The sequence below is a fragment of the Genypterus blacodes genome, unplaced genomic scaffold, assembly GCF_046128005.1.
Source record: "Genypterus blacodes isolate CSIRO-AG114 ecotype Tasmania unplaced genomic scaffold, CSIRO-AGI_Gbla_v1 ptg000098l_1, whole genome shotgun sequence".
Lineage (NCBI taxonomy): Eukaryota > Metazoa > Chordata > Actinopteri > Ophidiiformes > Ophidiidae > Genypterus > Genypterus blacodes.
The window spans coordinates 1,552,769-1,573,582 of record NW_027466902.1 but is presented as its reverse complement, the minus strand read 5'-3'; the positions used below and the strand labels follow the sequence as shown (position 1 = coordinate 1,573,582).

The 20,814-nt window shown below is 43.3% G+C and overlaps 2 protein-coding genes across 4 annotated transcripts; both read left to right on the top strand.

The window, feature by feature from the left end:
• Positions 1–1,559: 1,559 nt before the first annotated feature.
• On the top strand, positions 1,560–12,133 carry vegfba (vascular endothelial growth factor Ba). Its single transcript, XM_076159486.1, has 8 exons — positions 1,560–1,926; positions 4,406–4,457; positions 4,869–5,065; positions 5,180–5,253; positions 5,381–5,416; positions 6,747–6,830; positions 8,056–8,232; positions 8,672–12,133. Exons 1-8 carry the CDS (start codon positions 1,849–1,851, stop codon positions 8,691–8,693), a joined length of 720 nt encoding a protein of 239 aa, XP_076015601.1. The 5' UTR covers positions 1,560–1,848; the 3' UTR covers positions 8,694–12,133.
• A 2,364-nt stretch (positions 12,134–14,497) lies between these two features.
• stx5a (syntaxin 5A) lies at positions 14,498–20,581 on the top strand. Of its 3 annotated transcripts, none has more exons than XM_076159475.1 (12): positions 14,498–14,606; positions 15,633–15,851; positions 16,151–16,221; positions 16,437–16,492; positions 16,600–16,670; positions 16,814–16,930; positions 17,180–17,236; positions 17,351–17,432; positions 18,426–18,512; positions 18,668–18,771; positions 18,869–18,990; positions 19,190–20,581. In XM_076159475.1, exons 2-12 carry the CDS (start codon positions 15,789–15,791, stop codon positions 19,347–19,349), a joined length of 990 nt encoding a protein of 329 aa, XP_076015590.1. In that variant the 5' UTR covers positions 14,498–14,606; positions 15,633–15,788; the 3' UTR covers positions 19,350–20,581. The 3 variants fall into 3 exon arrangements, with proteins under 3 accessions (XP_076015590.1, XP_076015592.1, XP_076015591.1); XM_076159476.1 differs by having other exon boundaries at positions 14,501–14,606; positions 15,659–15,851; XM_076159477.1 differs by lacking the exon at positions 18,426–18,512.
• Positions 20,582–20,814: the final 233 nt, after the last annotated feature.

The window sequence follows — 20,814 nt, the reverse complement described above, 5'->3', positions numbered from 1 at the left end:
AGGTCTTCCCGTTATCTCACTCATCAGGATTTGCGAGTGTGAATCATTCTATTAAACCTCTCGACTGAAAACTCTGCGGCCCCCTGAGATAACATATCCCCGCATAGACGACACACACCTTCACCCTCATGTGGTCCTGTGTGTGGACCGTCATAGCCCAAACACACCATGATGGGACTCATGTCAGCACACACACACACACACACACACACACACACACACACACACACACACACACTCAGATTGAGTGAGAGAGAAGAGGGAGCCACTCATGACCGTCAGCCATAGAGGCAGACCCATTTTTTGGTGCTCTTCAGGTTTTGGTTACAAAGGTAAATATGCCTTTGCCAAAACTCCCTGATTTATTATTTGAAATAGAGTAAACAGAGTGACGGTGGAGTTTTAAAGGTAAATCATTGACCTGCTGAATAACAAATTGAAATGAGGTCTTGAATTGCATCGCTCCCAGGCATTTGCATTTCCAGGGCCCTCAAAAGGAACCAGACACAGGGCCACACTTTGGATGAGATTGCCTCTGTCTGCCTTTTGTTATGTAGGTTGGTAGGGGGCAGTGAAAGCTTTGTGGAAAAAAACACTCCTAACACCAACAACACTAATAAACAACGTCCCCAAAAGTACAACGCAATTACTATTACGCAGATGCAAGAAAGAAAAGGGGGGCTCTCTGGAGGCCCCCGGACCTTACTTTGAGAACCGCGCCTGAATCCAGTGCGCCTGTCCCGTTTGCAAAAAAAAAAAAAAAAAAAGTTGTAGGCGCAATGGTTCCGCTGCGTGCGTCTCAAGGGCAAAGGAAATGAGGAAAGCGATTACAACAACAAATGGAGACTCGTACCTCTCCAGACCACCTCTCCTCCTCCTCCACCACCTCCTCCTCTTCCTCAGCGCGGCTCTGTGCGGACTAATCAGTGTCCTTACCGCGTCTCCGCACACACACACACACACACAGGCCATGTCAGTTATACCGGCGTGATTAAGAAGAAGGATGACAGGAGAAGATGCGCCCCGCGGATGAAACGTCACGTTTTCAGTGAGAGCGGCACCGTGGAGAGACCGTGACCGAGCCCGGCAGCGGAATATGCGGCACTGTGCCTCTGTCTGTCCTCGTCCGAGGCCAAGCGGCGGATCTTTAGCGGATAAACGACCTGTAGGTGTTTTAATGTTTGTTTATTTTTTCTCCACGCTGACGATTCAGTGATCGGCGCCACATGTCAGCGGGGATACAAACGATCCCGTAGCCGCACCGCCGCTTTCATTGGAGCCCGACCAGCACACGGTACAGACTCGCTGTAATGAAAGAACTGTGATCTTCAAACAGGACACGTCAATCAAAGTTTATACAAGTGTCACCAAAATCTCAGAGGATTATCAGCTGATGCAAACAGCAAATACGGACTACAGGACTGTGCACAATGTTATGGTCAATCTAACACGTGTAGATAAAAGTAAGATCGCAGCCTATTGTGTATAATTCATCAAGATATTAACAGGCAGTGGTGTGACTTTTTTCGGGGGGGGGGGGGGGCCGGTTGTTTTTTTTTGGGGAGGGTGGGGGGGACTGGGAACTAGTTAGGCTTAAGTCCTGGGATTCTGCCTCAAATGCAACACGCCAAAGTTGGTGGTCTACGCCTCAGGATGCCACCGTGGGTGTCCCTTCAAGGAGGGGAGAGTGGAGAATGAAAGCGGGATATCTGCGTGTTTGATCGGGCACAGAGGGCGAGGAGACCCGGCCGGACAAGTCACCACTTCTTTCTTTTTGTTTCCTTTTTTTTTTTTTTTTTTGGACTGGTCCAAAAAAATATTGTTGCCTGCTCCTTGGACTCCTGCACAATGGGGATTATGCTTCAAGTTATTCTAGGAATGTTTCAATTCCTGCTGCTCACCAGAATACCCACCTCCCATGCCAAGGTATGTATATGGACTATGTGACCTCAGAGGTTATTGATCCTGAGTTTGAGCCGTTTGTATTGATGATGGTTTGACTGGCTTTAAGTAGGGACACGTACAGTATATTGCTCTTTGTGATGTGGTTGTGGATTGATTGGAGTTGTAGCTTTGTAGCAACTTGTCCCCGAGGTCATTGACACCTGCCACCCAGAGGCTCACGGGACGGTTCAGCCACAGATTCTATTCACTACGTGTTTGGAGTGTGTGGTGCTCCGCAGTGATACTCATGATACTCATTTATATTATGTGTCTGCTAGTACTGAGGTATTAGAAGGATTTTCCGGGTTTGACACTGAATAATTAAAAGTCTATGTTTTGTTATAGTTGTTGCTCTAAAGAAAATGTTCATTCACTGTAAAGAGGCTGGCTTCTGTTTGACACAAAACTGTTTGCTATCACAGAGCACCACACACACACACACAGAAAGAGAGAGACCGGCATATGTTGGCTTTTTATTTATGTCTGCAGACTTGTAGCAAGAACAGACAGTGCCCCACACACGGTGGGATCCATGCTGCTCGACGTGCCAGTGATTCAGCATCCTAGACACTACATGGCACTAATAATGGCGCACAAAACATTTTGGGCATCAGACCACAGTCTAACACCCACGAGCTCTACTTTTAGACTGATAGACTGTGACGTGTAATCTTTTAAGACAGTTGGTGTGAAAAATGGGTCAATACCTAATGTGTATATAGCTTTAGGGTAGGATTTGTCATTGCTTGTCTGTCTGTCTGTCTGTCTTTCTCACTCATGCACGGCACACACACACACACACACACGCACACTGGTCTTGGCCCATCTCTTAATTTACTCGGGGAGTGGCTGTGACAGTAGACAGATAGCAATACCAGTGCAGATGGCACTGGGCTGGCACTTGTGTGTGCATGTATTGTATATGTGCATCTGTGTGTGTGTGTGTGAGAGCGAGAGAGAGCTCAAGGCAGATGCTGCCTAGATGTGACTGCCAAGAAAGATAATCTTAGTCTCATCTCAGAGACCGACACAGAAAACACACTTCTTCTTAAATCCTGCAGGCTACAAAATGGCCACAGTGCTTGCTTAACTCAAAGAATCAATGTGGGGCAAGTGTGTGTGTGTGTGTGTGTGTGTGTGTGTGTGTGTGTGTGTGTGTGTGTGGGTGGGTGGGTGGGTGGGTGGGTGGTTGTGTGGCGGTAAGGGGGTGGAGTAGTGAAAGGGGGGCAATTGGACAAAGTCTACATTCCCTTATGAGTGGCCTTGGTCTTCACACACATAGGCTCAATAATGCCAGTGTGTGTGTGTGTTCATGTGTGTGTGTGAGAGAGAAAGAGTTAGACAGTTAGAGAGACAAAGTAATACATTTCTGCTTTTCTTTCTGTGGTAATTAGGAATCAAATGACTGAACTGTTATATAAAAACAGTTATGTAAGCAACACAAAGTAACAAATAAAGAATCTGAATGAGCTGAACAACAAATTAAACTGATTTGACCCTCAGAAATATGAAATAACAATAATTGGTCTTATTTAAAAGTAGTTAGTGTCCCAACAATGCATCAACAGACACTGTAACGGTTCATCAGTGTGAAATCCAGTGGCAGACGCTCTCACTGTTCATTCTGTGCAAATGAAACAGTTTCAAACTCCATAACCAGGTAATGTAGGCTCAAGGGCAAAGGTAGCAGGTCTAGCTAGTTCACACAACCCCTGGAGTCATTGAGTTGAAAATGTGGTTTTCTTGTGAGATTCTTTGAAGAATGTCGATCAAAGTTGGTTCCCATCTTTACAGGAAATGTTTAATAATAATGTAGGTCTACGTTTTCTTACAAGGACTGAAGTTCAAAGCAGCTTTTCCTGTCTTTTAGCCTCATAAATCACGGTGCTATTCATGTTCAGAGATGCCAGGCATGAAATACTGCTGTGTTCTTTGACAGGAAATGCTTTACCAAGCTGATATGCACTTTAAAACAATGGCAAACAGGAGTTTCCTGCCAAGTCCAATAATTACATCACTTGTACAGTTCAGTATATAATGGTGTTGAAAATAGTCTTGGTTAATGATTGATCAGTAGATATGCACTCATATATGGCTTGTCAAAACTGAAAAAGAAAAGAAGGAACTGTGCTAATGTTCTGTTATATGTAAATAAATATCCTCCATTTGGTTTTATTGTCTTAAATCCTACTACAGGTGAACATTGTTGTCCTTTGCTCAGATGTAGTAAAAAGTAAGGCTACCTAAAATAAAGTTGCTCCAGGTAAATTATTATGAAAAGCTTCAAATAAAGACTTAATACTCTAAATGTGTAGGCTGCCATGGATACATAATGTATATATAGTTTATGCATTTCTAATATAAATGATCTCATTTGTATTTGGTTCATTACAGGCATTCTGTTTGACCTCTTTGTCAATATTGCTGTGTTTTACATCATTGTTCATTGTTTCTCCTCCAGCTTGCTCACTGGAGGCCTGCAGATGTCCCCAAATCCAGAGAAGGTCGAGAAGGTACGATCCCAGTTTGCCCCAAAATTAGAAAAGAATGGAGGAGTAAAAACCACAAGGGAATGAACACACTGATCTATTTCTGTACCTCCATCAGTTTCCTTTGCCCTCTTGTAAAGTAACTAGCTGCAGCTGTGAAATGTTGTGCTTTTATTCCACTACATAGCTGATGATGATGATGATGATGATGATGATGATGATGAAATAGCTGTTGTCAGATAAAAACCTTGTGTCCCAGGTTTGTCTGCTCTGCCCTTGTCTTGTGATGCCATCGTTGACCTCAATGACCTGTCCTCCCTCCCTCCCTCCCTCCCTCCCTCCTTCCCTCCCTCCTTTTCTCTCTCTCTGTCTCACTCTTTGTGTGTGTGTGTGTGTGTGTGTGTGTGTGTGTGTGTGTGTGTGTGTGTCTACCAGTGCGGCGGTGGCTGGAGGTGTATTCGAGGAGCGGCTGTGAGCCTCGGGACACTCTGGTGGAGGTTTGGAGGGAGTTGCCAGGGGAAACGCATCACCTCTTTGTCCCGGCCTGCGTGTCGGTGCGGCGATGCGGTGGCTGCTGTGCTGATGAGGCCCTGGAGTGTGTTCCCTCACTCACACACACACTAACCATGGAGGTACTATCGCATATTTAATGTTGAGAGTGAGATCAATGAGAGTAGATCAATCATAATAAATGTAATAATCATAATATAATATAATACAATGGATTATTTTTGTTGCTTCTATAGCTGATGAGGACATCCTTCATGAAAGTAGAGCTCATTGAAGTGCCCTTCATTGAGCACAGCCAGTGTGAGTGCAGGTAATAAAACACACACACAGACACACACACACACAGAGCCCCAAAGGACACGCATGCATGGCGTACCTGCTGCTTCTTGTCCTCACTGTACCTTTGCACTGACATGACCTGCTGTGTTTGTGTGCAGATTAAAAGAAGACCTGCAGCCCACACCTACTACAAGGTAACACACTTTAATAGTCTCTCTTTATCTCTCTGTTTTTCTTACAACTTCCAGAGACTTTAACTTGGTTAGGATAGGTAGTCCATCACAGTGGGGGGAGAGCGGGGCACGTTACAAAGCAGCGCTGTTTTAGGACATACATGATGATAAAATACGTTATTATAATAATAACATTCTGATAAATGATCTGTCTCCTATAAGGCTTAAATTTCTGCACGCGGATTTTCACTGGTGTGGTCCATAAATGGCTTGGATCAAATTATACAGGTCAAGAATTGAAAAGTTAGTTGTGATTGACAGCTGTGCACAGTAAGAAAGGATCCTTGATGTTTGTTTACGAGGCTCAACTGGAAGGTCCAGCCAGACAATCATATGATTGCATCTTTAATGTTTATGTCCCCCCTACTTCCTGTTAGGATGTGGGCATAAATAAAGGATTAAAATATGTGCGTGTGTGTGTATGATGTGTGTGTTTTAATCCCAGCCACAGTTCAGATATCTGTGACTGTGTGTGGTTTTGATAAATCTCTGTTCTACATGTTATAGTGTATGTGCATGTGAATATGGTTTGTATGTTTATCTGCGTATGTACCCTGCGGCGAGTTAGCATCTTTGTGACTCTATCCCAGCATCCCCTGGGACAACCCGCATCCTGTTGTCACCATAGCGACAATCTTATCTCCCCTGCCATGTGCTCTCTCACAGACTGACAGAGCAGAGTCACGCATCCACCATAGCAAATTAGAGCTCCAAAGACAACAGCAACATCCGTGCTCTGTTATTAATGTCACCATAATATTGTAATGTTTAATAAAGGCTAGTGGCGAGGTTAGAGAAAGAGAGAAAGCGTTAAGTTAATTAGGAAAACCCACAAGCCAAAACGTGTAGGCACTCGCAGACTTTAGTATTGATCCAACCGGCCAATATAAAGTGGAAACTAAAATCATAAAGAGAATATTGAGCAAGGCATTGTGGACAGGATGTAGTAAACTGCAGGGAAAACTGGTTTGGCGCGGACGTGCACGGCTCCCAGTGAAATTGGGGTTGTTGTCATGGCTCCTCTGTTGCTGAACTCTCAATGCTGTCAATTACAATTTTCCTCCACACTGACATTGAATAAGATTTGACAGAGCATAACGTCAAATCAAGTAGCAGTGTATAGTATTCGCTATGGAATTGAGCTGAAAAAGTGGAGCAAACTGCAATAAAAGACACAAAAGACTCCTAATAACGACTCTAACACAATATTTTAAAGTGTAATATGATGTGTGATGTATAACTAATGATTTTATTGTCTCACTCTATAACTGCAATTGTCTGAAATTCCCAGGCCTGATCCCAAGCCGACAAGAAAGGGGAGGAAAAGGAGGAAGGGGAAGTCCAGACAAAAGAATCCTCCATCCATCAAACCTGTGTAAGTTGAATATTCATGTACAGTGCATAAGAGCATTCAGCACTCAGTATGTTCCTGATGCTGACACACCCAGTGGGAATGTTTGGAGTAGAACAAGCGAGGTTATCTGGATTACATTATTCCTGAAGGACAATTTGTTTTACAGGCAACAGCCAAGGTCTCACTCTCAAACAAACACACACACACACACACACACATCAAGTGTATTTTCCTCTGTGTAATCGGCTACTGAACACAGGGTTGATAAACAGTCACATCTATACAATTTCTATCATTCATTAACATTTACAGTCATCTGTTTTATAATTTATTATGCAATCCAGATCAAAACACAGGTATGTGGAGTTATCATATAAGAAGCTTTATGAAGGTCAAACACATTCAAAAGGACAATAAGGCACTAGTAACCAGCAGTAAGAGCTGAGGTGTGTGTGTGTGTGTGTGTGTGTGTGTGTGTGTGTGTGTGTGTGTGTGTGTGTGTGTGTGTGTGTGTGTGTGTGTGTTTAACTACTTGTGCAATGTCCGATTTCCAACTATCAATCTAAAACACTGACACAAAGAACAGTTTCAGCTTGTTCCCCTGTTACTGTTTTTTTATTTAGTTCCCCATCGACTGTTTTTGCTGTCAGTCATTTTCCCCCCCTGAGGCCAGAGGTGCTTTGGTGTGGTGTGATGTCCCTTAGTACCCATCCATCACTCAAAACAAGCCTTATTCAGGCCCTGGCAAGTGTAAAATCTATCTAATTTGCTCCCAAATGCCACCTCCTCCGTCTATGCCAGCGGCAGGCGTGGTCAGCGGGACACGAACAAAGATGGCCTCTCTCTGCTTCATTAAGTAACTTCATTTAGTTCTGCCGGCCTCCTGGGGGAGACTGGGGCAGGACCAGCTCCACTTAATGGACTCACTGGCCCAAGCAACTTTCTCAGCCTCAGAGAAACTACAGAGAGAGTAGAGAAGAGACTGAAGACCTCATACGCAACTAACAGTCTACAACCATGGCAACAGACAGAAAGACAGACCGACAGAAAGAACTACTTTGTCACCCGTAGAGGAATCCGTATCCCACATTTGTCATTACAGACACATCACCCACACACTGCATTGGCTCAGTTTGTCACAGTTTCACACCATCGTGTTTAAACATGTCTCAGATTTTATTTCCAATCCATGAATTCATAGGTTTTGCAGCTAACCAAGCTGTTCTTACGCCTGGCTTCTTTCTAGGACCCCTGCTGTGACTACCCTCCCTCCCCCCAGCTGGGCTCCCTCTTCGAGGCCTCGTTGCCCTCCCTGCAGAGGGAGGAAATGGGTACTGGAGGCGACGTCGTGTCAGTGTCTCTGCACCATCAGAGCCGAGAGCTGCAGCCAGAAAGGCCAGAGGCTGAACCCTCAGCGCTGCAGGTCCGACTTCACACAACAAGAGGGGAATCTGTTGCTCAGGCCAAACACACGCTTAATGAGGACATCCTGCAGGCTGTACTGGTCTTAGACACATACTTTACATCAGTACACATCTGATACATGTTACTATGGTGCAAGTAGGCTCCACAAATCTATTTTATTTCATTTTAATAGTTTATTCAGGTACAAAGCACAAGAGATATGTTGCACCAGAGATTTGCTGATTTCCATCTGTAGTCCCTTGGAAGATAAAATGCTTGGCACACTAACAGATGCTTGTATGGACACACATCAAAAATAAGATAAAACATTACATAATATACAATCATAGTACTACACAAACTATTTTTGCAATTCCTATTAGGTTTACATGTTTGTATGGATTTGACTGAGATAACAATGGATGCCTCACTTATTGTATTATTGTGTCTGCTGCCAGGTGTGACGCCACGAAGCATTGATGTGTCCACTCATATCCCTACCACATCTGTCTCTCCGCCTCACCCACACTCAGCTTGGATGGAACAGGGAGACGCTTGGACATCCAGAACCGCAAAACTGAAGGACATATTGGCATACGCACACCCAATAATCTGTACCTCTCTCCTCAAAACAACAAGGGCAGCATTACAGCCTGAATCTCATTTTAGATCAATCTGTGTGTGTGTGTAGTCAAACATCTCACCGCCTCGCAGCTTCCGTGACAAAGCTTCTGTCAGTGCACAAGTACATGCATGTACCGACATGTGAAGTCTTCAAAACATCCCATGAGCGGAGGGATGAAAGTGGCAGCGTATTGGCAACTTTGAGCGATGTGGAAGAATGTTAAGCGGGTGGAAGCCAGACAATATCTGCCTTGTGAGACACATGTCCACAGTTGAACACACCCTTGTCCCGCTGTGGTTTTGAGGTTGGATTATCTATTGAACTTATCTTCATTGAAGTGCTTTTGATCTGCATTTGAACATTCAAGAACAGTGGAAACAGGAATGACCACAAGTGCGATAATGTGTGATACATGCACTAAAGTGAACCTGTCTCACGCAGGTGTTGTCTCGTCAATGGAACCTCTGACACGTTCTTCACTGAAAACCTGCACAAGGCTTCCAGCATTAAGTCAAAGCCAGTGTTAGTGGGGAGGACTTGGATTTAAAACACAGCAGCAATGGATTATAAGTGGACACACACACGAGCCAATAGGAACTCCCTGTGCGCATGAGCCGATACTTGAGATGAATGCTGGGATGGAGGGTATCTGTGTGGTCTCCTCACTGAAAGACACAGATGGGTTATCTCCGCAGCCGCTCTTGTCTCTCATTCAAAGCGTATGACCACAGGCTGGCTCTCCAAGCTGCTTTCCACCATTTGTTTCATTTAAGCCTTTTGTCTCCATCTTTCCTCGGTTCCTCAATTGAGAGCAGCCGCTTTGCCTCTTTTGGGCAGTGAGGGGAATGACAATAATGAGGCCTGGCGGCTGTCCACTGCCTCACACAAACACACATTCACACTTCTGCCAGACACACAGAAAACACTACAAACACGGTAACACAGGCACATACACATACACACGTATGTGCATATTTAGACATACACATACAATGTGAAATGAACACACATAACCATAAGCTTTTGTTTAAGTGTGCAAATATATGTCAGTTGTTTATATTTGCAGTTTATATTGCAACATTTTTGTTAAATATTGTATTTAATGCATTTGTTTTATATTTTTTATTTTAATTCTGTGAAGTTGATTGAATAGATATTCTATATTGCAGAATGATTCTTTGTTTAGTTTTTTGTTAATCTCTAATCCGTCTGGATAAAGAATCACACTGGGTGGTCAGCTATGTACACACTCAGCATCTAAACCGATACCCAAATGTATTGAATTTAAACAGAGAGGGCTCACATGGGCCACAAAATGGGAGACTATATACATTATAATGTGTAATTCAAACAATCAGCGGGGCAGTGTTGTCCGTGGCACACAGAAACCAAGCAAATAGCCGTTCCCAGTGCAGTCAAAGGAAAACATGGCTGTTTTTGTTGCTTGGAAGAGCTGGGATGGAAAGAGTATTATTCATTTGGAACATGACTTGTTTATATTCTGACTGAATCTCACGGTTAAACTCCATGTTAGTTCATGACTGCTCGGCTGCTGGGTGGGAACGAGGATTTAAACGATGACGGTGTCAGAAAGGACGGGGACTTGAACAGCTTGTCAGTCAGTGTGACAAACTAAAGCCTGAGCCCCGTTGACGTGAGGACATAGATGGCAGGTCGCCGGGGTTCAAACCCACTCTTGACACATATTCAGACCCTGAGTCCTGGGCTGTGTTTCCCTAAGGACATTGAACCAACGACGTCTTAGCTCTGTGGAAAGCAGCAGGGTCAAGCATCGTCTCAGGAGCTGAGGATGTCCTGGGAAACTCCTGTGATTCGTGTCCGCGTTCTCTCCCGGGAGCGATACCATCTTGTTGACTGAGGAATGGCTTCTTTGTAGGAGTGTCAGCTAGAACCACAGTCTGAATGGCTGTATGGCAGCCTTGGGCTAAAGAGGCGAGTGTGATAAGCTCTGTATTTATGTGAGATTACTTTTTCCATGCTCAACTTCATTGTTCAGTTTTGGGTAAAGCTGTCAATCAATGCATCAATCACTACCTCTACATTATGACATATTAATGACCAAGTATTAGAGCATTGTTGTTACCTTCCCTGCTTTATTTCAGACCTCTCTATGATGTTTTTCTTTTTCATTTAGCAATAAGCACCACGTCTGCTACACAGGCTTCACTGTTTTCGTGGAGCTGCAGCAGATTTGTAGTCATTATTCACTGGTTAGAGGAACCTATAGGAGTTTGTACATGCCATGTCTTAGTAATCTGAAGGGAAGCAGCTTTGGTGGGGGAGCTGAGCTGGACCTCTGAGTGCAGACCAGACACTGTGTGTTAACGTAGAACAGGAGCTGGTTTCCCAAAGCCTTTGTAGCATTTAAGCGAACGACAACCATTCTTCGCTCTGAAACTTCTCGTGCATACATCGTTTTCGTCCATAGATAAACTTGCGCCTGCTTCCATTTGATAAGAATATGTCTTTTTTTTGTTCAAACGACCAAGCAACTTCGCTCAAAAAATGTTTTGGGAAACTGAACAATCAGTACAGATGTGTGCTTTGAAATTACAAAGCACATACAGCACATTGGTCCACCGGAGAAATGTCTGTCGAGCTCAAACTCCAAAACATGAGACGTGTCAGAAGCATTCCATCTAAAAGACACTGGGACACTTTACGTAACTTTAGTAACAGTAATCATAACAGTGGCTCATTTACATCAGCCTCCAGAGATTTCAATACTCAACTCTTCCAAACCTATACTCTTTGGAACGTGTCGGTGTCTCAGATGTCCTGATTCTGTATCCGTCTCAAATATCAAATGTGCTTTGTAGCTGCACAATCACTGAAGTGTAACGGTAGCCCTGTTCTAGCCTCCAGTTTCTTAGCAACCTATAGAGACCCCTTACTAAAATATATAATATTTTATAATCTCCTAGTATCCAGCCATGACCTTGTGTATGATGTAGTGCATACTTAAGAAATGTATTTGTATCTTCATTTTAGCTGTACTTTCCAACAAATGTCTTCTCCGCAGATACGTTGTACTACTGTAGCCTATGTATGAAGAGAAAACCACACTCTTGTTTTGCTGCTACACCATTTGTGCCCTATATGATGTCTTTGTAGAAAATAATGCAGTTTTATCTTGTATTAGTATATAAATACCAATTAATAAATTCATTGTGCACATGAACATGTATAATACACCATCGAAAATATTGGAAAATACCAGATACAACCGTGATGTTACAGATGTCATTAAAGGAAAAGGCTTATTTTTCGTATACACCTCTTCTTTTCCTGGTTTCATGGTTTGATCTCATCTTCCTTCCATCTCCTCCACACACACAGACACACACACACACACACACACACACACACACCCCACACCCCCATATTCCCTTTTTTATCTGTCATTTGATGGTAATGAAAGCTAAACAGACACTTTTGATTAAAGTGCCACCCTGGGAGCCCGGTGACAGAACATGCGAGTGTTAGTGACGTGATGTTATGAGACATAATATTGTTTTCTCCCCTCCTCTCATTTGTGCTGCTGAGTCAGAAGATTGGCAAGTACAAAATGTGCAGCCCACGATTGCAAGCGTTTGTGTGTGTGTGTGTGTGTGTGTGTGTGTGTGTGTCAACTAGAGACTGAGTGCAGAGAGATGCAGAGTGATAACATTTTGGTCATGACTACTCTTTGGATTGGTGACGTAGCTGAATTTTAAAGTCATCCTTGAGAGAAGAGGAGAGGAGAGGAGAGGAGAGGAGAGGAGAGGCGAGGAGAGGAGAGAGCTCAGGGATGCTGCCAGCCTCTCTGTCTAGAAGGGCATCACGCCACTACTAAATATAGCTACAAGATTAGGGAGACCAAGAGAGAAAACAGCATGAGTCATGCATCATTATACAGAAAAGATGCTTGCACTCCAGAATTTGCCTTTAATCCCCTTAGAAACCTGTCGTCATGCTGACGCTGAGTAGTAACGGTGAGGCAGAAACACGGTGTCTCAGCCCCTTCTTTATTATTCTCCATTGTGCCTTCCCATCTGTATGTTCAGTTGGAAACTTCCTTATCGGCCTCTCGATCGATCACTCTCCTCTTTCTCCCTCTGACGCCTGTCTGTGCCCCCCTGTCCCATTTGTATTCTATCAGTAACCAGGGCTTCCTGTATTTTTCCACCTTGCTGTCTCTGTGTGCTGAGCTGTGTTTTGCTAGTGGCGTAAAAAAAAAAGCAGCCATGTTTTCCTCCCTGCTTTTGTAGCAGCAGCTGTGTTGAAGCAGGTACTGGACGCTATCTGGCCTGCGAGCCTGTGTTGTTCGATGGTATCAGTGCTTCTGTGTGGGGTGTGTATGTGTGTGAGTGTGAGTGTGAGTGGAAGCGAGACACAGATAAAAGGCAGACAGATGGAGTTAGAGGGATTCAGTGTGTACTCCATAAAGTCTAGTCATGTGTATTGGGCTGGTCTCTGTTAGAGTGTCAGGAAAGACAAATTATTCAAAACAATGTCAAGCATAGATTGAAACATTCTGCATGTGTTTCCTGAGTATAACTTTCTCATTTCAATCTGCCTTTTTCTCTCCTTTAGGACATTTTTACACGGTGAATCAAGACAAAAGACATGAAGCTCAGTACCTCTCAATATTACTATGATATCTATTCTGATGTAGGAATATTTTGTACTGTATATGAAATCATTTAGTCGACAAGGATGTAAAGACAAGAGGGATATAAAGGTGTGGGGGAGAGCAGATGAGGGGCGAGGGGTGCTGGGGAGGGCATAGCTGTGGTGTGAGCATGCTCGCTCATGTCAGACAGAGGATGTGGGTACCAGTAGGAGCGCGAGAAGATCAGACAGGCTTATGAATGTTATCTCCCTTCACATAATACCTGCAGGCCGACTCACCTGAGGCAGCAGCCAATCACACTCTCCGTCTGTCAGTCCCGTCCTTTCTCATTGACCATGTGAATTCCTCTCCGCTCTATGTTGCTTAAAGGTTTGTTTCTTTTGTCATTCTAGGTCCACCGCTGTGTCCCTGTTGATGAAGCTGAAAATGGAGTTATATTCCAAAATTTCAATAATAATCCTACTCCCTTCTGTGACCCAGACACTGAGATTTGTGACACCTTAAGACTCCACAGCACTCCTGTTTCACAAAATAATATAAATGTCAAACAATTCACATGAAAGCTCAAAATTATGCAATGTGGGTATTGAGTAATGAGATGTTGGCTTGCTCATATATGTTTTGAAAACATCTGTAAATTAAATCTTTATTCTGAAATAATTTTGTTTCATCCAGTTTTCTGATTATTTTGCTGCACAGCGTGCATCAACAGGTACTTTCATTAAATCCCATATTTCAAAATATAACTGTATATTCACTGGAGAGATTGAACACATATTGTAATTGTGATATGGTGATCCAATCACTGTTCTTGTTATAGTACTGTTGCTATTATTGTCACAGCACTACTTATTACACTATAATTATAATATTATACTATAATCATCATATTACCTCAGTATTTCTATGTGTATAAACATGCCACTTCATTGTACTGTATCTCCACTATACATAAAAATGGCTATGGCGACCTCTGGTGGTGACACAAGGTGGATTTTCCCCTTCTGTAGGGTGGACGTGGCAATGACGTCGGTAACGGAAATGACCCGGATCGGAACTTTAACTCCTGAGCTGGCTAGTTTTCACCAGAAACGTCGATGGATCCCTGAAAGTTGGTGTAATATCGGTCCAAGTAAGTTCCGACCCGATCGTTTTTTATTTGATAGAAAGGGTTAGGGACGTCAGGCGGCTAGTTTTGATCGAATTTGATGGAGGTAAAGCAGGCGCGAGCAAACGAAAGAGATACGTTAGCTTTCTGTGGCTAACCCGGAGTTAGCCAGTCAGGCCGGGATCAGCTGTGTGTGTCGTGATGGACGGCCTACGCACACTGAGAACGCGTAGAACACAATCGGTGTTACTCATTTTGCGTATGTCTTGTTCAGTAATGTCTGTATTTTTTAGTTGTCGTAGCAGTATTGTGGTTTGCTGACGGATTGTTATGGTTTACCTTCCTGCGTTAGCTAACCGAGCTGCTACCTGTGATGTGGATTAACTAGTGGCTGCGCTAACTGGAGATTTTCATATAGAATGCGTTGGTGTTCTGATTTTAGCGTCGAAAATTAATAATAGGACTATTTTACTGTTGGCTAATTATTCAAAACTGTAAACGTGATAAACCTGACATCTGGTACATATGTAAAACATTAACCTCTTGTTTGTTGTGGACCAGCATTTATGTATGTATGTATGTGTATCCTAGTTTATGTCGTATTAAAATTAAAACAGAAAGTCTCTTTGTGCCTCCTGGCAGTACAGGGGATATTATTAGTTGTCCCTACGACTGCCTGATTGTAATCTGTGTTTATTAAAATGTCAATCTTACCATTTTTAGTCTCAATGGGCTAAGGTGTTGGTCAGTAACACTTTGACTTTTTATTAGAATCTTTGGTTGGTATTTCTTGGGTAAGAATCCCATAGCTGGCAGTAAACGTGCCAGAGGTTTGCAGGTGTTTATTGCATCATCTCCAAGCCAAATGGAATGCAGGTGTAAATTCATACTTATAAAATCTTGACTTAAGTGTATGTCACAATGTGAAAATGTATAACTTATGTGATAAGGTTACAGTACAATCCATGTAGGAGAAACTTTGAAGTGACCAAGTCGAAATACTCTCAAGCCTTATAACTGGACTCAAATGTCATCTCTCTGTTACTGTAGACATGTACGTTCGTTTGTCCATGAAGGAATCTCCACCTTGGATGTGAGGTTTTCCACACCACAGGAAGGGATCGTACTTATCAGTCGGACAGAGCCGGGCGAGGAGAGTTCAGGTGGTTTCAGCGTAAGGGGCCGGTGACCATAACCAGTGGCAGGATGACGTGCCGGGACCGAACCGTGGAGTTCCAGTCGGCCTGTAAATCTCTCCAGGGCAGACAGGTATGTTTGAAGAGGAGGCTGATAATGGTATCACTCATGATAAAATAATGAGTTCACCAGCAAGTACATACGTGGCTGTTTACTTTGTTCCACTTTTCTGGCCGTGACACTGCAAATCATTTCTGGTTTTGGTTTCTTGCCCGTTCCTCCTTTTGTTTGATACTTCTATTGAAGTCTTACCATTTTGGAAAGCATGACCTGGGAATTTTAGTTATTTGTACTTGATAGATGATTACAGTGATAAGTGCATGAGTTTGATTCTTTTTCCTTTCTTTTTTTCTTTAATCTCTCATTGGCAGAATGGAGTCCAGCCCACTAAACCAGCGCTCAGTGCCCTCAGGCAGCGCAGCGACTTTACAGTTATGGCCAAGTAAGTTCAACACAGTCTGTTCCTTTTTTGTCTTTCAGCAGCTCGTAAATATTTACTCCTGTCTACTTGTTTCAGTATGTTGATTTTAGGAGTTGAACAATTTGTATTCCAAGATTATAATACACGTCATCTTTATCTCATGTGAATTTGCTGCACCTGTTCTGATGTTAACTATCCCACAGACAGTTATAAAACAATGTCTTCTTGCATTGCAGGAGAATTGGGAAAGACCTGAGCAATACGTTTGCCAAACTGGAGAAGCTCACAATTTGTAAGTGAACCTTGAATATTGTTCTGTGGCAGAAATCTTAGTGTGTGTTTGTGTTATAGCGTCCATTGTGCAGGTGTGTCATACTCTGTTTCGATATGTATTTTCAGTGGCAAAGAGAAAATCTCTATTCGACGACAAGGCTGTGGAGATTGAGGAGCTGACGTACATCATCAAACAAGTGAGATGAGTTTTTAACATCCCATCAAATATGGAGTTTGTAACACTATATGAGGAGAATAACTATCGCACACAAAACAAATGTGAAAAGTGAATCCTAAGACTACATACCTTGTTTTATACTTCATATGTTTGTGTGTGCAGGACATCAACAGTCTAAACAAACAGATAGCACAGCTGCAGGACCTGGTGAGGTCACGCGGAGCTCCGGGCGGCCGACACATCGAAAGCCACTCTAACACTATAGTGGTCTCATTACAGGTACGGTAATCCAGGCTGGAGAAGTGAATACTGATACACAGATGAGCTCATGTAGGCCAGCTGCCATCAGTTGTATTAAAAATGTTTTCTGTATACTGGAGCTGCTTCTGTATAGAAACCAGGGAAGTAAATTGCAGGACTATTAAGATATTCTAGCAAGATTTTGGGAAAGTCAATTAATTTTACTAGGTGAATGTTTGAATTGAGCTGCACTTTCTTTAACTTTGCTGTGTCTTTTGTTGCCAACAGTCTAAACTGGCTTCGATGTCCAACGACTTCAAATCAGTCCTAGAAGTCAGAACAGAGGTAAGAACGGTGATGATTCAGAGGGACAAAATAGAAAACGATGTAGAATTGTAAGTACAGAGTTTGATCTCTATCGTTTGTGTTCACCTACGCCTTTGTGGGTCTGTGCTGCAGAACCTGAAACAGCAGCGCAGCAGGAGAGAGCAATTCTCACAGCCGCCCGTCTCCTCCTCTCCCATGATGGCCAACAACTTCAGTAAGCCCACCCCCACATCCTGCATCACGCCTACAGTCACACACTTTGATTTTGGCCAGGGTCTCGGCGTAATGCTAATCATGAAATTGCCGCCAACAGGTCAACACCGCATGCTGTTGCAGCTTTTTTCGAGGGCGTGTTCACTCTATTCTTAGCGTTTTATTTTTTAGTAATCTCTGGGTAATACATCATCTCGGTTACAGCTCTCAAACAAACCCGACACCGCACAGAGAAGTGCACCGGCGGATGAAGTTCTCGGTCGCTACCGCCTGTTTTCATTGTGGTTGTCGTTGTAAATGTTATCACCGTACACACAGCGCAAAATCTCATTGAAACAAATGTGGCCCGGGTCGAGATAAACGTTTCATTACGGCAGAAAATGCTTCATCATTCATTCAACATTCACCGCTACGGCTTTTAACTCGACGTGGCCGTGGGTTAGACAAAGAATAATAGTGTGAACACATCCTTAACTGGGGAGATGATTGACTATCCTGGCTCCTGCTGGAGTTAAGTTTTTGCTAAACAGCCTAATTATCAGAGACCCTCCAGGGAGCTCTTTGGCCTCCTGCAGTACACTGTCAGTGAAACCTTTTTGAACAGCCTGCATTTAAGCATTCTCAGATAAATCTCAGGTAATGCGCTCGTGTAAATACTCTAAACTTATAGTATACACTGTTTTCACACACTCAAAATCCATCTGGGTACTTTGGTACTTATGAAATCTGGCAGAAAGGTATGAGTGTAATGTATCATCTGTCATTAGGATTAGATTAGAATATTTACAATAAGCGCCACCTGAATATTTCTGGAAATGCATCAATGTGTAAATGTGGGGCGTTCAAACACTTCAAACTGACAAAGGATGTATTGTTTTTTCCGACACACCTGCTGTTGCACTAGGGACTGCTCCAAATCATGTGAATTATTATTATTATTTTTTTTTTTACTGTATTTGGTCACATGTAATGCAAAAATTAAAAAATATTTTAGGGAGCCGCAAAAAAGGGGCCCAGGAGCCGCATGCAGCTCGTGAGCAGCGCAATGACTACCAGGGCTATACAACCTCAAATTTAAAAGGTATTTCCCTGGACCGTTTGACTCTCCCTGCGTGTAGAAGTCGCTCTGTATGTGCCTGTCTGTTCTTTTTGCTTTTCGCTTCCACCACTGACCACTCCTGTCTGACCCCGGTGCACTTGTTTGTGTGTGTGTGTCTTCTGCTCGTCTCCCCTCAGAGAGCTCTGTCTTGATGCAGGACGAGTCCCGGAGTATGGGCGACGTGTCCATCGACATGGACTCCCAAGCCAACCCATTGCAGCTCCAGCTTATAGATGAGCAGGTAGCTGAAGAAAGAAGGCGTTGCTCTATTAAATGGTTGATCGTCGTGTGTACAATTGTTGGTCTGATGTCGCTGATGTTTGTCTGTGACACGACAGGACTCGTACATCCAGAGCCGCGCAGACACCATGCAGAACATCGAAAGCACCATCGTGGAACTGGGCGCAATATTCCAGCAGCTGGCACATATGGTCAAGGAGCAAGAGGAGACCGTTCAAAGGTGAGAAATGATCCGAGGAAGAAAATCAAAGTTAGTAGAAAGATAGTCAGAAACAAGTGTAAATGGAGAGAAGTCTAGTGACGAGAGCATTTAAGGAATAAGGTGTCAATCATTACATAGCGATTGTAATGTGTATAAATATATGTATAGATAAATATTGCATCCATTTTAAACCTCCTGCCTCTCTCTCTTCTTGCAGGATCGATGCTAATGTGGAGGACACACAGCTGAATGTGGAGGCGGCCCACACAGAGATCCTCAAATACTTCCAGTCGGTCTCCTCCAACCGCTGGCTGATGATCAAGATCTTTCTCGTCCTCATCGTCTTCTTCATCATCTTTGTCGTCTTCTTTGCTTAAAGCAAAGACGGCCGGGGCGGGCACGAGGAGGGGAAAGGCACATTGAACGAAGGGGGAAGGAACGTTCAAGGTGGACTGGGAGAAAGAATCGTCCAGACGGACTGTTTTGAAGGACAGACTTCAGTCTGACGGATGCACGGACAGAGTTATTTCGTATTCCTAAACCACAGAAATGGACTGTCTTAATCTTAATTCAACAAAGAGCTTCTCTGCTAGTAGAGGATGAAGATGTTGAATTCAAATGATAAATGGATAAATTATAAGAAAGATTCCCACATTGAATAGTGCGGGCGGGACACTGCTCTAAGTACTGAGACCAATTACTCATGAACATTTAATCCAAATGGCTTACATTTAATGGTTTGATTCTGCAAACTGTATTTTAATTTTTGTTTCCTTTTTGGTTGACTCCTGTTTGTTTCGGGTTATCCGTTGGTTATTACAAAGCCAAACCTACAAAACTGGACTTCGACTTCAAAACCGACGTTATTGTTTATTGAAGAACAAAAACTTTACCGCCTGGTTATCGAAGGGTTCGTCGCCCACCATCAGTCAGTTAGTATGTGAAGTTTCTCTTATTTGCTTTTTCTCTTTATTTGCTTTCAAGGTTTATTTGCCAAATGGGTACTCTTATAGAACTGTGACACAATGCAAAGACACTTGTCCAGTACCGTGCGTCCTTGGCGCTACAGGACAAGTCGGCTGAAAGGGAACGCCGCCGGTCTAATCCAGGTCACAATCTGTAGGAACGGTTCACCACAGGTTTTCGTAACAGCATTGTGTTTCTTGCTTGCGAGTTACCAACGAGCAGCTGTGACCACACAGAGCCTGCGTTCCAAACTCCTTTCAGTTTCACACTTGCAACCTTTTCTCGTGGTTACGGGCCCAGTTCAGTTCAATTGTTGTTCAAACTTGCACACCCAGAGAGGCGGCGACGCGAGTATCAGAAGTAGATTATTCCGATTACGTGCTTATGAAGGGGTTCTGCTGGTGGTGAAGTGACAAAAACCAGGCTCCCTTGAAGTGTACGGTTGTGTCACTGCTATAGTTGCTTCCCTCCTTTAAAGTCTAACTAATGTATAAGATGTTATTTAAATGACAGCTTTTTAAGAAGAAAGGAAAGTTCTTCCCCCCCCTGTCTCTTTTTAGCCAAATGCCTTGACTCCAATGTATAAAGTGCAAATAGTGATACTGATGTATTGACAAGAAAGTGCATATTAATAAAATGATAATAGGGTGTTGGCATTCATGGTTGAGATATTCTTGCGATAAGAGGATTAGTCAGCAGTCATATATTTAGCCACGCTGGGTTGTGTGAGGTTAGGCTGCAGCTTGACACGGCGCTGCTGTTTATCTACCTTATTAACCCCGCATGGACACGAGAGATGCCATTTACTTCATATAGCATTTGTCCGGGTGCAGATTTGACCCGTTTCAACAGAAGACACCCAAATCCAAATCTGAA

Bases quoted from the DNA above. Each gene is read 5' to 3' on its own strand.
- vegfba (XM_076159486.1), top strand. From the start codon at position 1,849: ATGGGGATTATGCTTCAAGTTATTCTAGGAATGTTTCAATTCCTGCTG. The intron at 4,458-4,868 runs GTACGATCCCAG...TGTGTCTACCAG, and splicing joins ATCCAGAGAAGGTCGAGAAG to TGCGGCGGTGGCTGGAGGTG. The intron at 5,066-5,179 runs GTACTATCGCAT...TTGCTTCTATAG, and splicing joins CACACACACTAACCATGGAG to CTGATGAGGACATCCTTCAT.
- stx5a (XM_076159475.1), top strand. From the start codon at position 15,789: ATGACGTGCCGGGACCGAACCGTGGAGTTCCAGTCGGCCTGTAAATCT. The intron at 15,852-16,150 runs GTATGTTTGAAG...TCTCATTGGCAG, and splicing joins AATCTCTCCAGGGCAGACAG to AATGGAGTCCAGCCCACTAA. The intron at 18,772-18,868 runs GTAGCTGAAGAA...GTGACACGACAG, and splicing joins TCCAGCTTATAGATGAGCAG to GACTCGTACATCCAGAGCCG.